This window comes from Chelonoidis abingdonii, chromosome 6 (assembly GCF_003597395.2).
Source record: "Chelonoidis abingdonii isolate Lonesome George chromosome 6, CheloAbing_2.0, whole genome shotgun sequence".
Taxonomy (NCBI): Eukaryota; Metazoa; Chordata; order Testudines; family Testudinidae; genus Chelonoidis; species Chelonoidis abingdonii.
This window is the reverse complement of record NC_133774.1, coordinates 133,759,036-133,784,514: the sequence shown is the minus strand read 5'-3', so window position 1 is coordinate 133,784,514 and position 25,479 is coordinate 133,759,036. Positions and strand designations below refer to the sequence as shown.

At 45.6% G+C, this 25,479-nt stretch overlaps 1 protein-coding gene across 3 annotated transcripts in view; it reads left to right on the top strand.

Moving 5' to 3' along the window:
* Positions 1–18,812: 18,812 nt before the first annotated feature.
* Positions 18,813–25,479, top strand: part of NRG1 (neuregulin 1) — a 743,293-nt gene continuing 736,626 nt past the window's right edge. For all 3 annotated transcript variants that reach the window (XM_075067428.1, XM_075067426.1, XM_075067425.1), the window contains exon 1: positions 18,813–18,995. In XM_075067428.1, coding sequence (XP_074923529.1) covers positions 18,887–18,995 — 109 coding nt within the window. In that variant the 5' untranslated portion in view covers positions 18,813–18,886. The remainder of the gene's footprint in view (positions 18,996–25,479) is intronic.

Here is a 25,479-nt window from a genome sequence, read left to right as displayed (position 1 = left end):
TTCTCAAAGTGCTTTGGAAACTTTAGTTAATCTTTAACCACCCAGGGAGGTAGCAAAGTATGTTGTATTATCCCTATTTTTGCAGATGGTGAAACGGATGCAGCGAACTGCAGCGTTAAAGCCAGCAGAGGGAGTCTGGTAGCGAGCTAAATTCTGATTCCTAGATTTTGTTACCCACACATAATTCTCTGTTACTCACACACTCTAGGACAGCTGTTCTCAAACTTTTGTACCGGTGACCCCTTTCACATAAGAAGCTTCTGAGTGCGACCCCCCCTTATAAATTAAAAACACCTTTTTATATATTTAACACCATTATAAACGCTGGATGCAAAGCGGGGTTTGGGTTGGAGGCTAACAGCTCACAACCCCCCATCCAATAACCTTGCGACCCCCTGAAGGGTCCCAACCCCCAGTTTGAGAACCCCTGCTCTAGGGCACCAATCTTTACCCAGTTCCTAGGGCTCCAGGCGAAAGGCACCTAACTTTACCCCTCCCTGGGCTCCAAGCTCTACTCTTCCGTGTGCTCCAGGAAAACACCCATTCCCTGTGGACTCAAGGCTTAATCTTTTGCGGGTTTATGGGGTCTTTTACGAGTGAAAGAGCCTTACACAGTAATATCCTATGTAACCTCTATTTATTAACAATCACCAAAAACCAGAATGCACATGCTACACATACAATGCTCACTCCTCCCAATAAGACTGACTAACATTTCCTGGATGGCCAGTCAGGATCAGGTCGATCTGGGGGACCCCATTTTATATAGTGAAACTTGAGCCCTGCTTAGCTGTACCTTAACCAATCATTATACTAAAATTTTACTAACCAATCTGACATATTGTAACAAAATTCTCTAACCAATCCTACCCCACCACCTTAATTAATTTTGCTAGGTGTAAATTAATTATATGTAACAGACAGAACAATCAAAGAACCAGATAGAGATCATACAGACAAACAATAAGGAAGTGGGGACCATAATGACAAAACAATAAAGAAATTAGGATTTCACTGTGACGGGTTCAGTCACAGAGACCCACGCAGGGCTGTCACCTGATGTGCTGAGACTACCTCTGAGCCTGTTTTCCCTGCCAGCTTGGGCTTCAGAATTCTGTCTTGTTGAGCCAGATACACTAACCTCCTGCAACACAGACCTGGGGTCTGAACCATGTCCCCAAAGCTGCAGACTTAACTGAAAACAGCTCAGCAAGTACTCCCATCTCCAGCACCCAGACAGCAAGTTCCCAATGGGATCCAGACCCCAAATAAATCTGTTTTACTCTGTATAAAGCTTATACAGGGTAAACTCATACATGGTTTGCCCTCTATAACACTGGTAGAGAGATATGCACAGCTGTTTGCTCCCCCAGGTATTAATTACTTATTTTGGGTTAATTAATAAACCAAAGTGATTTTATTAAGTATAAAAAGTAGGATTTAAGTGGTTTTAAGTAATAACAGAGAGAACACAGTAAGTCACAAAGCAAAATAAAACAAAACATGCAAGTCTAAGCCTAATACATTAAGAGACTGTTTACAGATAAAATCCAACCTCAGGGATGTTCCAATAAGCTTCTTTCACAGACTGGACTTCTTCCTAGTCTGGGCCCAATCCTTTCCCCTGGTCCAGTTCTTCTTAGTTCCAGCTCAGCTGGTCACAAGGGGTTTTCTCATGACTGCCGCCCCCTTTCTTCTCTTCCACTCCCTTTTATATCTTTGGCATGAGGCGGGAATCCTTTGTCTGTCTCTGGGTTTGTTCCCCTTTTTCTAAATGGAAAAGCACCAGGTTTAAGATTGATTCCAGTATCATGTGACATGGTCATATGTCCTGTGAGACCCTTAGGCTTTGTCTACACTTACAGTTTTGCAGCGCTGGCAGTTACAGCTGTGGTCGTACAGCTGTGTATGGCCAGCGCTGCAGTGTGTCCACACTGACAGCGACCAGCGCTGCAGTGTGTCCACACTTGCACCAGTTGCAGCGCTGTTGTGAGTGGTGCATTGTGGGCAGCTATCCCACAGAGCCACCTCGTTCGCCATTTTGTCGGTGTGGGTTGTGAGGAAGGGACGGAAGGGTCGGGATCTAACTTTCAAATCACTCTCCCGATCCGAACGACCGAGCTGGCAGGGGATAGTCTCGGGACCCAACGATGCATGTGATAGAGGTCCGGCCGCCTCTAGGTGCATGCCTATTTTAATTTTTTTTTTTTTTTTTTTTGATTTATTAAGTGGGATGTAGGCGGTTTCAGTTGTTATCATCTTCCCTTTAGTGCTCCCTCCTGCCTCCAGCAGAGTCCATATGCAGTACACAACCTCGCCTCCTGCGCTCCCACATGGTGTTGAGATGAGCCGCCACCGGCGGTGAGCCGCGGTTATGGGCCCCGCGTCTGGCGTAGGCAGCTCCTGTTCGCGGCCTCTGAGCTGCGGCGCTCGCCGAGCGTGGCTCAGCTGTGGACGAGACGTAGCTCCACTGCGTAGTCTTGCCGTCGGCTTCCGACGGAGTGCGGCACGACGCCCGCTCTCCTTTCATGGAGCTTCGCGGCAGTAGATGCGTGCTTAGCCAGCCACCATTGCGACTTCCCCGTCAAATGGAGCTCATTGGGGCCCTTTTACAATAGCCCCCTGAAGCCACAACTGGCTGATGATGAAAAGGGCGAGTATAGGTTTGAAGAAAGCTCCTCGTGGTCAGCTAGCTCTACATCATGTACATCCCTCGCTGGTTTCTTACAAATTATCCTGCTCGAGAAAGTGCCCCGCTTGACTACCTGCTTGCATATCACGCTAGCAGACTCCTCGTCGGAGATAATGTTACTAGCGAGATACCGACCTGGAGTAGAAAGAAGGGGGATTAACTCATAGAGGAGAGCTACTCTAAGAGAGCTAGGCATCCGATTATAGACAAGCTTAAGCACTGCTTCTATGAGCACCCATGACTGCTCCGATCCCCCTTGTCCTAGCACGAGACCATCAGCTACTAAGCGATTGCCCAGTGACGCTCACAGTCGCACGGCTCGTGCGCATAACCGGTGCGCTAAGATTCTCCATCAACCACTTCACACAACCGCTGCAAAAACCTGGACCCAAAGCCAAGCCAAGGGCCTTCCCGACACAACATGCTGCACCTCACCAGATGGTGCACACGTCGACCCAGCCTGACGCCCTTGCGCCTGGTTCCGCTCAGACGCCCTTGCTTGCACCCACTGGCCTGAGCAGCCTTGCCCCACACTCCATCTGTCTCCACCACCAGCGCGCCACATCCCTTGCACTCGCTGGGCAGCCTACACGTACAGTGTGAGCCAAGCCCCATGTCCATTGTGATGCCCTCGTAGATATAATCCAGGGAGTGGTAACCACTAGAAGCAGGGTCTCTTCAGTGTGATATCAACATCTCTGATAACACCCTCATGGGATGGTGGGTACTCCACTGTGAAACAGCAGTCATACATAATCATACTTCAATTAACAGCTTAAAATAATATGATACAATTGTAATTATAATTTATGATGCTTGTTACATTACTACGTTATGGGAAGATAAATAATGGCCTATTGAAAGAAAGAAAGTATTGAGGGCTATTTTCACCCTCCGGACTTTTTTAAGTCAGGTCCCTTGCACCAGATTGTGCTTTCTTGGTAGTCACATTCCTTTCTTCTGCAGCTTCTCTTGTATCTCTGGAGCTGTTCCTTTTCATGGTTTCTATCCTTACAGACTTGCACTTTTTTATTTTCTGTGGAATACAGATTCATTATGATTTCCCATTTTCTTGTTTCCTTGCGTTTTTTTCTTAAGCTTTGCAGTCTTTCAGAAGGTCTGCACTGATGGAGCAGTATTCAAGGCACTTTAAAAAAAAACACGGGAGATAAATCGTTTACAGAGCCTGCATTGTTTTTTAAGGAGTTTTGTAGTCATTTACTTGAGCATAGACAGAGAGGGCCGCAGCTGCAGTGAGATGGTGGTTTACTCCCACACGCGGCTCAAGGAGGGGGGGCTGCCACAGTGGCTCACCTGGAGAAGGGTGGGGTTGCTTCACTTGTGGACGCCATGGGGTTTCTGTGGATTTGGGCAAGCAAAGAGGAAGCTACAGGGAATAACTGACCCTACACCCCATCTGCCACAGCAGCTATCTCAGAGCATCTTGCCACGCCAGCTCACGGGAAGGGGATAGGGGGTGGGGGTTGCGTCATCTTGGAGCCATGGGGTTTCTGTGGCTTGTGTGGAAAGCAAAGAACAGCTACAGGGAATCAATGGGCTATTCACATCTAGGCATGCTTGCAGGCAGCCATAGCCCCCTGCTCCAAACATTTGGCATCCTTATATAAAAGCTTCTTACAGGAATAGGCTCCTCTGCTGGTTCCTCACTACCAAGTCCAGCAGCTGCGACTGGCTAGCTTCTCCTGGCTGGAAAATAGCTCCTGCCTGCATGACTCTGGGAGTCTCACAACACCTCAGTAGCCTCCCTCTCGGGTTCCTCTACAACCTCCCCCTCCTTCCAGGCTCTGAGCCCAGGGCAGTGCAGTGCCAAGCAATGACCAGAGAGGCTGAAAAGGAATGCTGGGATAAGTCCTAATCCCTGGAGGCCAATAAAAACGCTGGTGAGTGTCCAATACCTGATGACCAGTGCTGCATCACCAGCGCTGGTCTCGCTACACCGGAAGCAGACCCAGGTGTACAGCCAGCGCTGCAAACAGGGAGTTGCAGCGCTGGCTGAGCTTTTAAGTGTAGACACCTGCTAAGTTGCAGTGCTGTAACCCCCTCGCCAGCGCTGCAACTTGCAAGTGTAGCCAAGCCCTTAGTCTCCATTCTTCTGGGGCTGGCTGACATGTACTCAGAGTTTTGCAAGGTAACAGAGCCATTTACAACCAATTGTTCTAGTTAATTGGAGCCATCAAGATTCCAAGCCACCATTAATGGCCCACACTTTGCATAATTACAATAGGACTTCAGAGTAAAACTTCATACTTCTAATTTTAGATACAAGAATGATACATACATACAAATAGGATGAACACATTCAGTAAATTATAAGCTTTGTAATGATACCTTACGAGAGACCTTTTACATAAAGCATATTCCAGTTACATCATATTCACACTTATAAATATATTTGTATAAAGCATATGGAGTGCAATATCACATTCAGAACCACAGCTGTTGATAAGTGATTTCTGGCCAGACAGGATGCCATCAAACTAAGTTTTCTTCAACCATCTTAAGATTTGTTTCTTTATCTGGTGATAGTGGGTGCTATTAAGACAGAGTCTCCTTCTTGAACAGCCAGATGTTACATTGTTTTAATGTAATTTAGGTGGAATGTGAGGATGTGACTTCCTGCTTCTCGGCTAATAGCTGCTGCCTTCTAATCTTGCTGCAGACAAAGGCCTTAGGCTTTAGGCCTTACAATATGGATGGCTACAGGACAAGGCCTTATTCTTACAAGGCTTGTGCTCAAACCACTAAATCATTCATCCAGAACACTCCTGACTCTATGTATGCCTAGCACTACTGTAATCTGAGACTAAAAATTCTTAGAAAGCTTAGAAAAGCAGAACAACAAAGTGACACACTGTAAATCTGGACAATTAAATGCAAAATGATTTGTCAGTTGTGGTTTTTTCCATGCATCACTTATTAATTGCTTCTAATTTCACAGCAGCTAGGGTACTTTTTATTTGCTCTATGATTGTGTGAAATTCACTCCTGTGCAGAGAACCAACACAACACCTGTGCCCTATGTAAGTCTTAAGGCAGGGGTGGGCAAATTTTTGGATCGAGGGCCAAATCTGGGTAGGGAAATTGTATACAGGGCCAGGACGAGGGGATGCGGGAGGGAGTGTGAGGTGTAGGAGGGGGTGCAGTGTGCAGGAAGGGGCTCAGGGCAAGGGATTGGGGCAGAGGAGGGTTCAGCGTGTATGAGGGGCTCAGGGAAGGGGGTTGGGGTACAGGAGGGGTGTGGAGTGCAGGAGGAAGCTCAGGGCAGGAGGGTGGGGTGCAGGAGAGGTGAAGCAGGGAGCTCAGGGCAGGGGGGTGGGGTGCACAGGGGTGCATGGTGCAGCAGGGAGCTCAGGGCAGGGGGTTGGGGTGCAGGAGGGTGCGAGGTGCAGACAGGGGGCTTAGGGCAAGGAGTTGCAGGGGAGGGTGCAGGAGGGATTCAAGCTCCAGCCTGGCACCACTTACCTAAAGCGGCTTTGGGGTAACAGTGGTGTGCACCGGGACCAGGGTAGGCTCCCTGCACGTCCTCACCCCAGCCCTGGCCCCGTGCTGCTCCACGAAGCTCTGCAGCTCCTGGGGTGGTGGGAGGACTCTGAATGTACTGCCCTTGCTGTGCCTCCAGGTACCTCCCCCAAAGCTCCCATTGGCCGTGGTTCCTTATTCCTGGACAATGGGAGCTGTGGGGGCGGTGCCTGGAAGCAAGAGCAATGCACATGGAGCCCTCTGCCCCCGCCCCCCCCAGCCTGGGGACCACTTCTGAGAGCAGCACCGGGTCTGTGGCGCCATGAGGGGCAATCCTGTGGACCGGATACAAAACCCTGAGGGGCTGGATCTGGTCCACAAACTGTAGTTTGCCCACCTGTGTCATAAGAGCTTAATCTAACACCCACTGAAGCAACAGACTTTAGTGATGCATAGTCCTCATGCTGTCCATCTGCACAGTAATTTGACTCATTTAATAATTGCTCAGTCATCCCTTTTTTAGAGTTACAAGCTATAAACCTGATTCTCATTTACACTAAGGCCCCTTTACACAAGTTTTTAAAAGATATTTGCCCTTTTATATTTAGGGTTTTTTATATTATTTCAGAATTGTTCTGTTTTTAAAAACAAACAAATTACTGTATATATTCGTTCATTAGCCCATTCATTTATAAGCCGACCCCCCAAGATGGTTAGGTAAAAATAGCAAAAATTGTATGACCCTTTCATAAGCTGGCCCTATATTTTAGGTGTGGGCAAACTTTGGCTTCTGGCCCGTTAGGGTAAGTCACTAGCGGACCTGGATGTTCTGTTTACCTGGAGCGTTCACAGGCATGGAGCCCATCAGCTCCCTGTGTCTGTGGTTTGCCATTCCCAAAACACCAATGTATTATCTATTCAATTTGATGATTCCATAGAGTTTAAAATGTGCTCCAGGCCCGAGTCCCACAGGGGCCCCACGAGAACATAGTATTCTATAGTATTGCAACTTCTTTTTATGGAAGGGGCCCCTGAAATTGCTTTGTCCCAGGCCCCCTGAATCCTCTGGGTGCCCCTGGCAGCTGCTGGGGATAGGGGCCCAGGGCAAGCATACCGTGGCTGCTCCAGTCGCTTGCCTGGTGTATCACGTATCACCCTTGATGTATTAGGGTGCCACCCATTACTTTGCACGTGTTGGTTCAGTTAAAACATTTTTATTCATTATGCTGTCATCCTGACCTTATCCTTAAGAGGGCTCAGCGTGTTTCTGTTATTTTTGGGGAATGTGTTTGGTATTAAGGTGTTCTGGAATATGTTTGTATATAAATTCTTATCCCTAGCACCACTTAGAAATGTGTTATTTCTGCAATATTAGCCTCGTTCTTGCCATATTCTGTAAGCAGGGCCTGCCTTTTGCTCACAGCTTAACTTTGCTTTATAGCACCTGTCATAAACAGATAGTTAAGGGTTAATGTTCTTTCACCTGCAAAGGGCTTACAAGCAGAGAACTGACACCTGACCAGAGGACCAATCAGGAAACTGGATTTTTCAAATCTCAAGAGGGAGTTGGGTGTGTGTTCTTTGTCTCGTCTGTTGCTCCTAGTCTCTGAGGGATCACTCTATCTCAGCTTTTAATCTTCGTCCAAGTGTAAGTACAAAGTGAAAGACATAGGCTTATATTGTTTTTTTTTTTGTAATTTACATGTGTGTAGTTTGCTGGAATGTTTTAAATTGTATTTCTTTTTGATAAGGCTGTTTATTCATCTTTTTCTTTTAAGCCAATAACCGTGTACATTGTCACCTTGAACAGAGACCATTTATGTCTTTTCTTTCTTTTTAACTTGTTGGATTTTTCCTAGTTGGGCTCAAGTGCAGATGAGTCTGCAGCTCACTAGGAATGGTGGGAGAATTGAAACAGGGTGATCTTCCAGGGTCATCCGGGAGGAAAACGAGAGAAAGGGGAGGGTTATTTCCTTTGTTGTGAACTCAGGGCATCTGAGTCTTGGGTCCCAAGGGAAGCGTTTGGTGAGACAGAGTGAGCCAGCACTGAATTCGGCTGGAGTGGCACGCTATCAATCACGATAACTGGTAATTAAGTTTGGAAGGTTCATGCAGCATCTCATTTCTGAACTCTAAGGTTCAGATCTGAGTAAGGAAGCTATGACACACCAACGTTTGAACTACTTTAGGCCAGCTCAAGCCTATACCAGGCCTAATACATGGTTATATTTCAGGCTTTTTAGCTCAAGCGGCAATTGTAGATCCATAAACTTTATCTGGGTCTAGTCACTACAGGGAGACAAAGTATACAGGTTACAGTGGTATGTCTTGAGGTCCTCTAGTGTCATGTACCCTGTATGTCTAGCTCTGGTCAAATATTCCTATGGAAAATGTATTCTGTCATCATGATATAACATATGTCATCAGTAAATATGGTCATTGAAATTATGGCTATAGCATAGTTAACACACCTTCAAACCATTAACTTTTTAACCCTTTAAAAGCTCTCACATGCAACGTGTGAAACTTCTCAAGCAGTTGTCCCAAACTCACGAGAGTGAAAAATAACACATTGTTTATATACTGTTATGTTTTACTATGATCTGAATAGGGCTGAAGAAGCAACGAGGCAGTGCATTTTGGTACACGAAGTTTTTTCAAAGTTGATTAGCTCAAATTGTTGTTATTTATCCTGGATAATGCCTAGGGAAACTGAGCACTTCAAGGACTATCATAAGCATTTCAGAGATCCCCTAACTAGCACACACACATACAGAGCTGTATTGCCCTCTGCTATATAAATGAATATTCTGGACAACTTGAGTAGTCCCTGCCTAGAGCAGTGTTACATTCTTTGTTCTGTGTTCGTACAGAACGGAGGGGCTCTGATCAAAGGAGGGCTGGTGTAGGTCCAGGGCCAGCTCAAGCACCAGCTTAGCAAGCAGGTGCTTGGCGAGCCACTACCGGAGAGGGCGCAGTCCAGCTTATCGGAGCAGTTCTGGTGGAGGCCCTCACTCCCGTTGGAGTGAAGGACCTCCGATGAATTGCCGCAGATCATATCACAGCTTTTTTTTTTTTTTTTTTTTTTTTTTTTGGCTGCTTAGGGTGACAAAACCCCTGGAGCCGGACCTGGTAGGTTCTACTGCAATATAAATAAACCAACTCAAACTGACTGGAAAAATGAAATTTTTGTCTTGGAAGAAATTCCTATATTTTGACATTTGTTTTCATCCCAAATCAGGATGAAATGTCAAAATAGCAAAGCTTTTTGTGATACAAAGAGTTCCAAAAACTGACTCTGAAATGTTGAAATATTTTGTTTTGAACATTTCACATCAAAATGAAACATTTTGACATTCCTGAATCAAAATAGTTCTTTTCAGGTGAGGTCAGCAGTCATCTTTGCATTTGCCTGAACCACCGCAGTGCCCTGTGGGAGTTTTAGTTCCAGGTCCCCCCATGCCCCATTCTCTCCTCTGGGGCCTGCTCCCCAGCTGGCCTACTTCTCCCATGACACATCACAATCTCTCCCTGTGGCAGAGCTGCTACAAGGCCTCCTGGAACTTCCATTGGGAAGAATGGGTCATGAGAGGGCTGGAGCTTGAACCCTGAAGGCATCACAGCAGCTCAGATGGACACAGATTCATGTTGACCCAAAACACAATATTGGCTTAATTGGCCTGATGGAAAATTGAGCCAAAATATTTTTTTTTATGGCAGAAAATATTGTTTTGAAATATTAAAACACCCTTTTTGTTCAAAAGGTTTTAGCTAGCACTAATAATAATCTTATCTATGATAGTAGGCCGAATTTATGAACTCCACGTTTGGTGGAAGGTTTGTCTGATTAGTCCACTCAAACGTCAAGGAACCTGGGATTCTCTGCAACGATACGAGCATTTGCAAATTAAGGAAGAAGTTTAACAACATACAGAGTAGGGCAGCAGTGGGGCAGAATCCTACCTCCCACTTTCCCTGAGCTCCATATATTTAAACATTGTTAGGAAGGACTGTCACAGGGCATGGCTCCTCTCCTGGCAAATATTACACAGTGGAAATAGGCACAATGGTTGTGCCTTCACCATGTCTTTTTATTTCGTGTTCCTGACATCAGTCTCAGACAGTGCCTGTGCAACTGCTATTTACAATAGTCAACTCAATTTTGGCCCTCTCACCTGGGCCTGGGGGTAACGAAGGCCTCCCTGTTCTAAACCTCTGTCTGGCTAGGCTCAGCCAGCCTAGTTTGTTTGTTGGTTTGTCCATTTTTGTTTGTTTGTTCCTTCCTTACTCTCTCCCTCGCCCCTTGCACTTCCTTCCTGTGCCACCTCTTATCAGCCCATGGCTGATTGGGTAATTAGCTCAGCCAGGCAGCCTGATTGGGTCGTTACCCCCGTCAGCTTCCTACTGGGAACTAATTAACATTAGAGTGATCAGAGTGCGGGGCTCCCCTGTTTGTGCCCTGCTTGCTGTCACAGGGACTCCTAGATAAATTGTTGCTTTTCCTGGGGTAACCTGGCCCTTCACTTCCTTACTCATTTAATTTTTTCAGACATTTCAAATTTCCCCAAATGATTATATGCTATTTCTTCTTTCATTACATAGTTATGGCATGGCACACACACTCAGTGGGCCAGAATTATCACCTACTTTTTTTATTCCAGAGAAACTGCCAGCTTTTGTGCCACTTTTTAACCCTCATTCTAAATGGTGACCAATGGCATCAGTTTATTTTTATTTCATGGCAGCTTGCAGGAAACTGCCAATTTTTGTGCCAGAGACATTTTAACTCCCAACCCTGCCTGCCATTAATCATACATTGTTGAAACTAGGCCTCTGCTTATTTTTCTTCAACTGAGAAGTATTCCTGCTCATAAATGTCATCAAATTAACATGTATGCAATGTAGCTGTAGCTATGACAGTCCCAGGATATTAGTGAGACAAGATAGGTGAGGTAATAGCTTGGTCCAATAAAAGATATTACCTCACCCACCTTGTCTATCAAATCAATGTGCCACAGAGATCCAAATCAGCAGATGAAAATGCCACTGAACACAAGCTAGGAGCTTGATTTTGTCCTACAAAGATGCAGCACAGAAGGCACAACTGGAGGGAAGGAGTCACCTTTGTGACCGCCAGGGTAAGTTTCAATAGCCTCAAAAGACAGCTTTTATTTATAGCAGCCTCTCCTGAGCTGCCTATGGGCTGGGAAACAGCTCAATACCCAGTATGCTCAGCATTATAGATACCCCTGCTATCAACAGGCCTGCTCCAGAAAACCCACTACACCAGGGCTTAAAGAAGGGAGGGGCAGGCACCACAGGGCTGCTTAAATTGACTATGCTGCTACTGCACTAGTGGAGTTCTTCTCTGGCTCTTTGTGTATCCTGTATGGCCCCTATACAACTCCACAGCAGCATATAGGGAAGAGCATCGGACCCATAATCTGCAGATTTTGACATATAACTATAGAGGTTATTAGCAGAGAGACAGCAGCCAAAACACCGGGCAACCTTTAATGATGGCTCACATTCAATTAGAGGAGACAGTCATAAAGGAAAGTCATTGCACCATATTTCTGCAACAATCATAAGGAAACGTGAGAAAGATCTTAGTACATGAGGGTCAGTGTTTTCCCCAGGAATTGAAATTAAGGGGGATGTTCGAATTTACAGGGAGGGTGGAGGGGGATCAGGGTCGATGAGGGTGAGACTGTGAGGGTGAAGGTGGGCTGTATGGCACCATAGTGAAAACTGAAAACTGTTTCATGACCATTTTATTAGATTTAACTCATGTTTTGAAATCATCACACAAATTAAAGTTGGCTACTCAAGCCTTCTAGGAAGCACGACATCTACATCCTTCTTGGTGTCTTGTTATAATTTTGCACAACTCTGTTAATGAGCTTCTTGAATGCAATGCGTTCATCTTTAGTGGCTTCTCGTGTGTCCAGTACTTCCATTCCTTCATTTGATATGCTCATTAGTTCATTCACATGATCAGGCAGAAGGTGACTTCTTTCAGAACACAAAATTCTATTTAATGATGAAAAAGAACACTCAACTGTAGCTGTTGTGACTGCGAGTAGCAAGAGATGAATTCCTACTTCTTTCATCCAAGGAAACAGAACACAAAGATTAGGTCAAGCCACTTGTGATGATAAAAAAGAAGCTGAAGTCAAATCTTCATTCGTTCCTCGTATGATATTCCACTCTGTGTTCAAATTCTCTATTCTGTCCTGATCACATGGCAGGCCCATTGCTGGTAGTGCGTCACTCCAATCAACTGTCAGTGTTTTATAGGACAGGGATCTGTAAAAACTACTGTGACAAAGTTCCTCGTCTACCTTGGTGGGTCTTGCGCTTATTGGCGGATTTGCTCACCTCAGTGATCTTCTCCTCTGGTGGAACCCACAGTCTGGGTCAACTTCTCCTGTATCTGATCAGGAGTTGCGAGGTTTGGGGGGAATCCGGGCCCGCCCTCTACTCCAAGTTCCAGCCCAGGGCCCTGTGGATTGCAGCTGTATATAGTGCCTCCTGTAACAGCTGCATGACAGCTACAACTCCCTGGGCTATTTCCCCATGGCCTCCTCCAACCTCTTCCTTTTATCCTCACCACACTCGCACCTTTCTCCTGCTGTCTGATAATTGCTTTGATTGTCCGATATTTCCTCAATTCCTTCAGTAGACACCCTTCAGTCTCAGCTTCTGGCCTCTTGCTCCCAGCTTCTTCACACACTTCCTTCTTCCTCTGGGCCTCCTCCCTGCCTGACTGGGTGAGGCTCCTTTGTAAACCCAGGTGCCCTGATTAGCCTCCTGATGGCTGAGGTGTGACAATCAAAAGTAGCTATCTCCACTGCTTCTTTGAAAGATCTTAATTGGCCCCAGGTGCCTTGATTAACCTGGAGCAACTGCCATTTGGTTACCATGGTACTAGGGATTTGTTTAGCCTGGGGCTAACATACCTGTTCCTCAGTACTTTACAGTAGCCATCTGGCCTTGCCCCATCACACTACATAGAGGTTGAGTAGAATCTAGAAGTTGCTGTTGTAGATTTTTAAGAATAAAGTCCATGTACTTTTTCAGTTGTCTTAAACACTTCTTGTTCTCTTCACTTAAGGATTCAATATAAATGCCTTCATTAGTCAACTTCTGGACTGAAGTCTTTGCTTCTTCCAGTACTTTTTCAACGGATAGCTCTCCAAATGTAGCTTCTATTGCTGGACAAAGATCTATTACTGTTGTAGCAGATGCTGGATGGCATTGTTTAATGACCCAAGTGGTTTCAACAGCAGAGTTACGAGAGAGAGAATGGCAATAGTCTTCTCTGAATTTAGTAGCTAAAGTAATCCACCAGCTTCACTACTTACATCCATCCCATCTTGGTAGATACTTTCCAAAGCCAGTAATAGCGGGTGGAGTAATTTTAAAACAACAGCCAAGGATCGCTCAAGAGAAAGCCAGAGGGTTTTCCCAGGTTGGGAACTTGAACTTCAGTCCCAGTGAATCTTCTATATGTTCCAAGATATTCAGTCTTTTTGGACTCTTGCTGAAAAAATACTATAATGAAGACATTAAATGTACAGCTTTTTAAATGTCTTTTGAAGAGTTTGCAGTTTGTACTAGTGCTAGCTGGAGTAGATGGCCTCTGCAGTGTGTATAGGAGAGATCAGGGTTACACTTTCCTCTGAGCAAAGCTTGTACTCCACCATGTCTTCCAGAGAAGTTTTCAGCTCAATCAAACGCAGAAGCAGCCATCTGTTTGGGGTCCAACTGACAAGCATTTAACTCTTTTAAGATGTGGCTTGTCACAGATGCAGCCAATGTGTCTTCTATAACTTGAACATCTAGAAATGCATCTACTGGCCTACCACTGACAGTTCTACTGCCCTTTACTCATACAACAAGAACAACAGCATTTCATTCCCCCTCAACATTCAAGTGGTTTGTAACCCAACCCCAGCTGAAATCTATCACTTGGGCAACACAGCTCTGTTTGCTGGATACCTAGGTAGATTAGGTGTGACTGTAAATACAATCGGGTCCTGAAGCCTTTCCCTCCAGCCCCAGCTCATCACTAGCTGTCAGGGAGAGCTCAGACTTTGCTTACAAATCAGACTTTGGCCAACATCACTGAAATGAATGCACTGACATCATCATAAAAACAACAGCTATATAAGGAAGCTAGTCTATGTTCATACTTTTCAAATCTATTATACTTTTTCAGATACTCATATTTTATTATACATTTTATATGCTTTTAAAGTATGTATTAATGTTTCAATTTCAATTCAGATTTCCAAACAATCACTAAATTGGCAACACTGCATGTAACTAATTCACAAAACTGTGTGTGTGTGTGTGTGTGTGGGAGGGAGGGTGTTGGGAAATTTAGGGGGGTGTAAGGAGGGTGTATGTGTGGGGTGTAGGGAAATCCCTGCATGAGATTGTTTGAGATAGTCTGTCTGATCCACACTAGCTGCCACACAATGCAGACAAACTTAAAGCGCATTCTACAAAGTATTTGAAGCAGTTTGAGGATTTAATAAAAGCCAAACCTGAGATCAAAGGATTCCCATTACATGATCCAAGTCACTTACTACATGAACGTCCTGAAAGGAGCATTACATTAAACTCAGTAACCATTTATATTCATGGTGCATATATGCTTGTTCTTATCTTCTATCCCAGGGCAGTTTTTAACTTTTCTACTAAGGTGAAATACAAATAGTTTGCTTTTTGCTTCAGACTAAGGCCCTGAATCAGCAAAGCATTTATGTGTATGCTTAATTTGAAGCATAGGCTTAGGATTTAAGACTATTCTTAAGTGCTTTGCTGAATAAGCATGGATTTAACCACATACTTTAAATTAAGCACATTCTTAAGTGCTTTGCTAAATTGGGCCTGAAAATATCATAATAAAAACCTAACTGCAACAGGAGGTCAATGGTATTCAGTATTGAATTAGTGAACGCAGGCTGGCAATGTGGAGCCAATTAACATACATTTCTAATGCAGATGAGACTAGGGAAAAAAATGTGGGAAATCTAGGAGCACATACTTATATCAAAGGAAAACTTCATGCATTGCGTCTTGACATCCTGAAGCAGGATCAAGTGTACAGTTATTAAAATAAATGAAAAGGCTGAAAACGGAAGGCATCCGAATCTGAGGTCTGGAGTATTGTTGGTATAAAAGTCAGATTTCTGCATGAATGTAAAATCGGGGACAATTTCAGGGAATTTAGATCAGCGCCATGTGAGCTGCTGGGACAGTATGCCTACCGCATGAAAGCCAATGTGGCATAAAGAGAAGGTTTAGAACAGGAGTTGGCAACCTTTCAGAAGTGGTGTGCCAAGTCTTCATTTATTCACTCTAATTTAAGGTTTCGCGTGCCAGTCATACATTTTAATGTTTTTAGAAGGTCTCTTTCTATAAGTCTATAATATATAACTAAACTATTGTTCTATGTAAAGTAAATAAGGTTTTTTAAATGTTTAAGAAGCTTCATTTAAAATTAAATTAAAATGCAGAGCCCCCTGGACCTGTGGCCAGGACCTGGGCAGTGTGAGTGCCACTGAAGATCAACACCCTTGCCACCTTCAGCACCCGTGCCATAGGTTGCCTACCCCGGTTTAGAATTTTAGAATCTGCAAAGCAGAAAATAACATGCAAGCTGTGCTGTCCAGAAACATTGCCATCACTAATCATAGATTTCAGAGTGAATCAGACCTCATTGTGCTGCTCAAATCACAGAGTCATTTAGGTAATTGGACTTAGCAGATTTCAAAGATTATTAATTTCTTCTTAATTGTTAAGGGCTCAGGTATTAGCGCAATCATGGGTCCATGCAGGGGATGGAGAGAGCATAAGGAGCTCCCTGACCCTAATAATGTGGGCAATCCACACCTCCAGAGCCTGGAAGGGTATCAGACACTGCCAGTCTACCACTTTGCATCTGTCGCAAGATGGCAGGGAGTGATTGGGCAGGAGTGGGGAATGTGTGGACCCCTGTGCCCTCCTCAAAGTCCTGACCAGCACAACTTAGCCACACAGAGGAGGAAGGGGCAGCTGACAGGCCAGGGATTCACACCTCCTCACACACACTGAGTAGGAAGGGGTGGGAGACAGGCTGGGGATACACCCCTCCATATAGAAACTGAGGAGGAAGGGGTGGATGACAGGCTGGGGATACACCACTCCGAAGGAGTGGGTGACAGGCTGGGGATATACCCCTCCCCACACATTGAGGAGGAAGGGGTGGGTGACAGGCCAGGGATATACCCCTCCGCACACACTGAGGAGGAAGGGGCGGCTGACACGCCAGAGATACACCTGTCCGCACACACTGAGGCGGAAGGGGCGGCTGACACGCTAGGGATACACCCCTCTGTACATAAACTGAGGAGGACGCAGCTGCATGACAGGCCAGGAATACACCCAACCCCACACACACTGAGGAGGAAGGGGCAGTTGACAGGCCAGGGATAAACCCCTGCCCACACACTGAGGAGGAAGGGGTGAGTGACAGGCCAGGGATACTCCCCTCCCCACACACACACAGGAGGAAGGCTCCGGGTGACATGCCGGGGATACACCCCTGTCCACACACACTGAGGAGGAAGGGGCGGCTGACACGCCTGGGATACACCCCTCCTAACATACACTGAGGAGGAAGGGGCGGGTGACAGGCCAGGCATACACCCCTCCGCACACACTGAGGAGGAAGAGGCTGGCTAACACTGCAGGGATTCAACGCTCCCCACATATACTGTGGAGGAAGGGGTGGGTGACACGCTGGGGATATACCTCTCTTCACGCACACTGAGGAGGAAGGGGTGGCTGAGACACCAGGAATACACCCCTCCCCACACACACTGTGGAGGAAAGGATGGGTGACACACCAGTGATATACCCCTCCGAACACAAAGTGAGGAGGAACGGGCTGGGTGACAGGCTGAGGATACACCCCTCCCCACACATACACTGAGGAGGAAGGGGCCGTGTGACAAACCAGGGATAAACCCCTCCGTACACACACTGTGGAGGAAGGGGTAGGTGATTCACCAGGAATACACCCCTCCGCACACACAAAGGAGGAATGGGCCGGGTGACACGCCAGGGCAGGGCTGGCTCCAGACATTTTTGCCACCCTAAGCAGCTCCCCTGCCCCAAAAAGCTGCGATCACGATCTGTGGCATTTCAGTGGGAGGATCGGGAATGAGGGACCCTCCGTCAAATTGCTGCCGAATAGCAGGACCTGCCGCCCCTCTCTGCAGTGGCCGCCCCAAGCACCTGCTTGCTAAGTTGGTGCCTGGAGCCGGCCCTGCGCCAGGGTTACATCCCTCCACACACACACTGTGGAGGAAGGGGTGGGTGACACGCCAGGGATACACCCCTCCCCACGCACACTGTGGAGGAACGGGTGGGTGACATGCCAGGGATACACCCCTGCCCACACACACTGAGGAGGAAGGGGTGGGTGACAGGCCGGGGATACACCCCTCCCCATGCACACTGTGGAGGAAGGGGTGGGTGACACGCCAGGGATATACCCCTCCCTACACACACTGAGCCGGAGGGGGCGGCTGACACGCCAGGGATACACCCCTCCCCACACACACTGAGGAGGAAGAGGTGGGTGACAGGCCAGGGATACACCCCTCCCCACACACACTGAGGCGGAGGGGGCGGCTGACACGCCAGGGATACACCCCTCCGCACTCACACTGAGGAGGAAGGGGTGGGTGACACGCCAGGGATACACCCCTCCCCACACACACTGAGGCGGAGGGGGCGGCTGACACGCCAGGGATACACCCCTCCGCCACTAACCTGAGAGCGAAGAGGTGGTGACAGGCCGGGATACACCCCTCCGCACTCACACTGAGGAGGAAGGGGTGGGTGACACGCCAGGGATACACCCCCGTTGGTGGCAGCCAGAGCTGGGTGGCGCCGCGAGGTAAACAGAAGCCTCGGGAACACATGCCGCGGCTGCTGCTGGCGGCTCCGGCGACTCGAGCCTCCCAACTCCGCCTCCTGGCCCCCCTCAGCCCCTGGCGCCGCAGCTTGGCTGGCACTAGGGCTGGCGGAGCCCTGAGCGCTGGCGGTTCCCCACCCCGCCGCCTGCCCAGCTCCATGCAGCAGCGCGGGCTCGGCAGCGCAGCCGGGCGGCAGCTCCCGGCGTCTCCTCCCCGCGCTCGCCGCCCCCCGCTCTCCCTGCCCTAGCCGCGGCCGGCGCCCCCGCAGCCGGGCCGGCGCCATGCGCTCGCCGCCCGCCGCCTGCAGCTGCCGCTGGCGCTCCTGCTGCTGCTGCTGCTGCTGCTGGGCCCTCGGCCTGGCGGCGGCCCCGCCGTGCTCCCCGCGCCGCCCAGCGTGGCTCGGTGCAGGAGCTGGTCCGGCGCGCCACGGTGGTGATCGAGGGCAAGATTCTGCCGCGGAGGCGGCCCGCACGAGCAGGCGCTGGGAGCAAGCGGAGCTGCGCCGAAGGGAGGGGCGGGGGCAGCCACTGCCCCGCGCCGGACCTGCGCCCTCTCCGCCGCCGACCGCGCCGCCAGTCCCACCGCGCGCCCCCCGCCCTGGGTGGCGCGGGTGCGGGTGCACCAGGTGTGGGCGGTGAAGGGCGGCGGGCTGCGGAAGGACTCGCTGCTCTGGGTGCGGGGCGAGCCCGGCTCCGCCTGCGGCCGGCTGAAGGCGGAGAGCCGCTACATCTTCTTCATGGAGCCGCTGGACGCCGGCGCCGCGCTGTTCCAGGCGTCCTCCCCGCCGCTGGAGACCGGCCGCAACCTGAAGCGGGAGGTCAGCAGGGCGCTGTGCCGGGGATGTGGTAAGTGAACCGCGCCGTGCGCCTGGAGATGAGGGGGTCTGCTCTGCCCTGGGGGGCTTCCTTGGCCGCTGCCCGGGGGTATTTCATATGGCTGGACATGGCTTCAGAGAGCTGCGTGGGGAGGGTGAAACTTGTACGCCAGCCCCACGCCCACTTGTGCCATCCGACGGGCTGGGAGGGAGTCGGTGGTGCTCGGCAGTGGCTGTGTGTGTGAGCTCCGTGCCAGGGAGCCGGGCAGCATGTGCTTTGTCTTTGCAAATTAATGGGAGTTTGTGAGGAGAGACTTCAAAGTGTCACAATAGCTGGGGTGCTGGTGAGCTATCGATTTCACCAGTAAAGGCCTTGGCTGCTTCCCTATCCTCCCTAGAAGTAGGAGGGCTTTGGAGGTTTTGAGGAGTCAAAGCCTGGATGTGTTGCTTAGATTTGTATGTTGTGAGTTTAGTTAATCAGAGGCGATGACGGAGCTTTAGCCCTTGAGCCATGCAGAAGAATTAAAGAGGAGTCCAGTTACAAATCAAGGGATCTGCAAGGTTGGCCTCCCATCTCTGACTTGCTACGCTCTGGTTTGACAGATCAGATAACTATCTTGGTTACTGTTAATGTGGACAGCATGGCTATTTCGGTCCTTGTTGTTCTACTCAGACTGCAATCATCCTGGTAATCCGTTGATTACCTTGTCATAGAAAGGAGGCAAGCTCTATTCCCAGCCCCTGTATTACCGCGGCCGCCCATGACAACACTCTTTAGATACAAATAAGATCGCCTGGAGCCTATAGAATCCAGCCAGCCAGTGTGAACTGAACTGTTTGGGTTAACTGGATTGTTTTCGATTCTCCGCCTTGTCATGTTTCATAACACCGGTAATTTACAGTCTGTCACTCCTCTGTAATTGGAACGTTTCAAGGTGATTCTGTTGTGTGGCTGGGGGGCGAATGGTTGCTAGAGCCCAAGCTGCTAGGATGAGGTGCTTATCAGCTTAGCTCCTGTGTTTTTCAACTTTTTTTTTAGTCAGACTTGTTTATTTTCTCCTTCTCCCTCCCTTTCACCAGGGCAACGTAAAGCTGCCCCAGTGTGCAGAGGGGAGCTGTTCACAGGCAGTGGTGCTGAGCACGAGTGAGTGACGTTGGGATTCCCCAGCTCTGGCTGATAGATGTCACTGTAAAACAAGGGAAACACTCTTCAGGGACCTGTCTCATTAGCTAACATAAAAAACTGAATAATACTACACAGCAGCTTGTGTTCTCCTGTTGTAGAGTTTGAAGGCATGCCTGTTTAATCCTCTGTAATAACTCTGATATGATTAAATACATACAGAAAGGATTTTGTTTTAGCCACAGAATAGGCCCAGTAGAGAACTGCATGTAGAAAGTCTATACTGCTATGAAACTTGTGTGGTAAGAATCACTGTGTAAACCTTCACCCCCAGGATCATTTTGATTCTGAACATTATAACAGTGTCAATGTCTAAAGAATTTCAAATTTTCATGTCAATTTCCTGCAAGCCTTCAATGGCTACCTGAAACATAGAATCCATATCATCTCTGCCAGCATGGTTTTATTATTGTGCTCAGAATGGGAAATATTTACTTGAGCATTGTTCTGTGCTTATGCTTTCCAATCATAGCAATTCTGTAGTTGCAGAATACTTCAAGCAGCTCAAACTATGAGCAATCAGTGAGAAAATAAGGTGATACAAATACCAATTAACATAGTAGTTCAAAACAGTCAAGGATCTTGTTGCTGTTTCTAGTCTATACCCGTGCAATGTGTGTGTATATTTACAGTATTTGTTTGCAGCCTGCAATTTGGCAAATATAAAGTAAATTATAGGTTACCTTCTTGCTGCATTTGAACTTAAGAAAATGTCTTGTGATTTCTGCTAATGCATACACATACTCTTTTACATTTACTTAAGACCTAAATTGTGGAATGAATAAAGCTGCTACTTTGGAATCAAATGCTGCTTCAGTTACTCATGTAAGTAACCCAATTCACTTTAGTGGAATTACTCCTAAGAGTAAAAGATAGGGTTGTTCCCTTATTTTTGATAATCTTTTCTTTTCTCACTCATATTTATATGTTGCTGCTTCCCACAGTATCTAGGCACTGAAATCCAGAAGAGGGAGGGGCATAGTATTCCATATAGAAGTGAGCTCAGATCTTGTCTTCCTAGGGTTTGGGTAATTGTCTCTGATTCTTAAAAAAAAATCCATTTTCTCAGTTCTGTGGTGATGGATACAATGTGCGAAAGGCACAGTCATGCAAGGGTCTCTACATCTGGCACTATCTTTAAGTGGAGGACTGGCGTAAATAGTGATAATATATTTGGTAAATAACAGTGCACAGCACAGAAATATAATGAAATAGAGGAGGTGGGGAATAAATTATCTGGCTAAGAAGTTACTGAATGATCAGCAAGGTTAGCAGGGATGGGAGGGGAATTCCCAGACTTTGTTCCCTATACAAATAAACCACAGGAAGTAATATACTGTAGTAATTTTATGGAAATGAAGATGATCTGTACTGGTTTAAAAATGTCAGGCTAATTTAACATAATTTGGGAGTATTGTCTGAAGACCTTTAACTTCCTTTTTGGGAGCAACAGAGGGCCAAATCTTGGCCCCACTGAACTCAGTGGCAAAACTCCCATCAAGTTCAATGGGGTCAGGATTTTTCCCAGAGTTTTTCAGTCTCTAGGTCAGATCCTCAGCTGATGTAAGTTGGCATAGTTCCATTTACTTTAATGGTGCTATACTGTTTTACAACAGCTGAGGAACTGTCCCTCTGTCTTTTTCTTTGACTTCAGTTTTGAAAGCTATATTGCTTTCTCTCCTCCTGATCCTGTTCCCAATGAAATCAATAGCAGTTTTCCCATATTACAGTGCAAGAAGGACTGAGTGCCAAGTACTTCTGATTCTTGAAATATTTTGACATTTACTAATATGGGGCCAAACTCTGCTCTTTCTCATCCAAATAGCCTTTGCTCATGTACATGCTCCTATTGCATTCCAGTTGAACTACCCACATGTGTAGTGTCTTGAAGACTGGGGCTCCAGTCTCTAAGACCCAGATTCTCAAAGGTATTTATGCACCTAATTCTCATGTACAGATTCTGTGAATTTTACTCATATGATTAATTATTACTCATACAAGTTGAACCATTGACTTCAAAAATAAAGACTAACTCACATGAGTAAGGGGGCCACGTTGCCTTCTGTCTCGGTAGAGGATACAGTAGTGGGCTAAGCAGGGGAAGAAAGCTCAGTGAGGATCATTTTGCGGCATTCAGTTGGTCTGCTCTGACCCTTGTGAAATGACAAGCCACATGGAACCTCCTGGGTCTGTGCCGATCCCAAGGGATCAACAGGAGACTAATGTCATCTGCATTGAGGCCCTGTGCCTTTGCCTTAGCTGTATACCCCCAATATACTCCCCGCTCCCAGCTCCCTGTCAACAAGGCTCCAATAGGGCCGTGCTACCAGGGAATTTCCTGGACCATGGCTGGTCTCCTTACAGGGGTATCCCTATCATAAGTTGTTTGATCTTTCCTAGATAACATACCTGGGGCTTGTAGGGAATGAAGTGGAGCCCTCAACGTTGGGCCATCTATCCCTCGTTCCTAGCCTCCGTCCCTTCCTCCTATGAAGATGCCATAGAATGTCTCCCCAGCTGGGTCTAAGAAAGGGGTTAGATTATGCTGTACATTTATTATGGGGGTATGGTCTGGCCGAGGGATTGCAGAATTGGGCTCCATATGATCTAAGGAATCTCTCTATTTACTTCCTTTTTAAATGTATCCAAGATAACTTTCTATTTGGCCAAATTTTGTAAGTAAAGCTAGCATCTCCTCTTCTTAAAGTTCTTTTTTTTATTTGTTTATTTATTTAGGAAGTTCTAAAGGTTTACAAATCATTGGCATGTAATTATCAGAGACAAAACAATAATCATTACAACAGTGAGCTTTTGTTTAGAGAAACATTTTACTGTCTTCACGTAGTGGCTACAGTATACAGTAGCTATTTTTCAGTATAATTAAAATGTGTATCTGCTTTGTATTCCTCTATGTCAGCTGTATATAAAACTGATTTCTCTTACATTCTGAGATACTGTATTCGATTTATATATAATATATTGCATTCAGCACTTTATATGTGTAATGGCATTTAAAGTATATTGACTATAAGCAGATATGCACATTAAAATACTGCTGTGGGGATTTTCTCTTCAGCATTAAAGAGATTTTTACAAAGCTATATTAAGTGATTAGCATTAAGAATAGCAACAGCCTATATATAAGTATGCACAACTGCAATTTGCCCAAGTAATATGCTGGTCCTCACTAAAAAAAATATGTTTAAACACATAAATCATGATGTCTAAAATCCATCATGTGAGTGAAGCACTTATTTTACTGAGAAGTGTAACTTTATTAGTTTTTATACTGTGGATATTCAATACACACCAAAATAATTTCTCATCTGAGTTCACTAACTAAAACTGAACTATATTCATATGGGAAAACACCTCAGAATACAAACAATTTAAAAACACATTTGAAGCTGAGTTAAAAATAGTTGCTTTACTCTTTACTCACACATGGGAGTATATTTTCCTCTTTATACACTAGGTTGCACACACACTAGTCTAATGGACATTAGATACATATCCTGTTATACACAGAGGTTAGATACAATCCCTAAGGCTGTGAATCATTTCAATGAGGTTAACAGCCCTGTCTAAAGAATCAGAATAATACACTGTACATCTCACTGGCCTATACATGTTTCTAATTAAATAAAGGAGCAAAACATATGAATATCTGTCTTGCACTTTAAATATGTTGTCCACTTAACTATTTAAATTGATTCACATTATTGCAATGCTACTTTACACAAACAGACTGAAGTTAAAAAAAAATCAGATTTAAAATGCAAATACCTGGTCCTCTCTGGTACTTATTGTTGTTGTTTTAGCTATTCTTGGAATTACTGAAAATAAATTATATTAATAATTCATTTTAAATGAGTATATGAATAAATATCAATTTGTGGCTGGATAATATTAATAATGTGTCTCTTTAAAGAAAGAAGATATACTGGAAATGTTTGTTCAGAGTTCACATGCTTAAATGCTTTGCTGAATCAAGGCCATATTAATTTTTATATATTTAGTTTCTAATTTTTATTTATATATCAACATTACACTTGTATAAAGGATATATTTTATATAAGGTGTACATATATATATACACAGGTGGACACATACACACATCATATATATATGTACAACAATAATTTCAGGGGGAATCAGGTATTTCAAGGACATTTGAAATCTGATTTTTCTCTTCACTTCAGTCTGTTTGATTCACATTATTCCAATGACACTTTAAACAATAATAGTACCATATGTAAAGTATAGGATAGACATTTCTCTCTCTCTCCCTCATATATGATTATCATTTATCATTTTATGGGCAAGTTACATAATAAATATTTAAAGTTAAGTCTTCACAGTGTATGTCTTCACTATGAAGTATGTCTTAACTATGAAGAGTTAACTAGTGTAAACTCTGATTTTACCAGACAGACTTTAAGAGCCCCATCATTTTGTTATGGAGATTGGAAAATTCTCTCAGCCTGTCTCATGACTGACTATGCATTATGCGCCAAAGGCTTACACCCACAGAAAATTTTAGTAACTTGTGTCAAAACTGGTTTAAATCCTCTTTGCAAATTAATGTTTCCTACAGCAGCCTATGACACAAAAGTGGTTCCATGCATAAGAACCTTGATCTGCAAACTCTAGAAAATAATGTAATCTGGAGAAATGAGGGCAGTCCAAATACTATCGGCCAGATTATTATCCCACACACATCTATGGAAGAGACTATAAATAATGGGTTCTTTTGATTATTTATTAACTGAAACATACTGGTTGAGCTCAAGTTTGGTTTATCAATCAAAGGCTAAAAGCAACATAAACAGAAAAGGTAAACTCACCAGTACTGAGGCTCTGTCGCTCATCTGGTTCTGAATTATGACAGTTTCAATGGACCTTTATAGCCAAGGTGTTTTTCCTATATTACAATTTGTGCTTTTAACTAGGTAGCTTAGGATCAGCCAATCAACAGGAAATGTAGACAGTTCCATTTCCATTCATATTATCCTTCATATTACCAGTGACAAAGAATAAAAACAGCTTCAAGCTACTTTGACATGAGTTCAAAACAAGTCTTTAACCCATTATTATTAAATGTCATATTCTGTCATGCTTGCCTTTCATTGTTTTTTCCTTTTATAATGTTCTTATCCACTTACTCTTTTCTTGTGGTTTTCATTACAACTTTATAACTTCTTCTTCCAGTAGTCAATCACAACCACAGAAACAACTTTAAGCAGGCTGAAAAGATAGGTCACAGAAAGGTCATGCATTTCCATTCTATAAGCAACAGAAGTGTAACATACTCAAAGTCATATTCACTTTT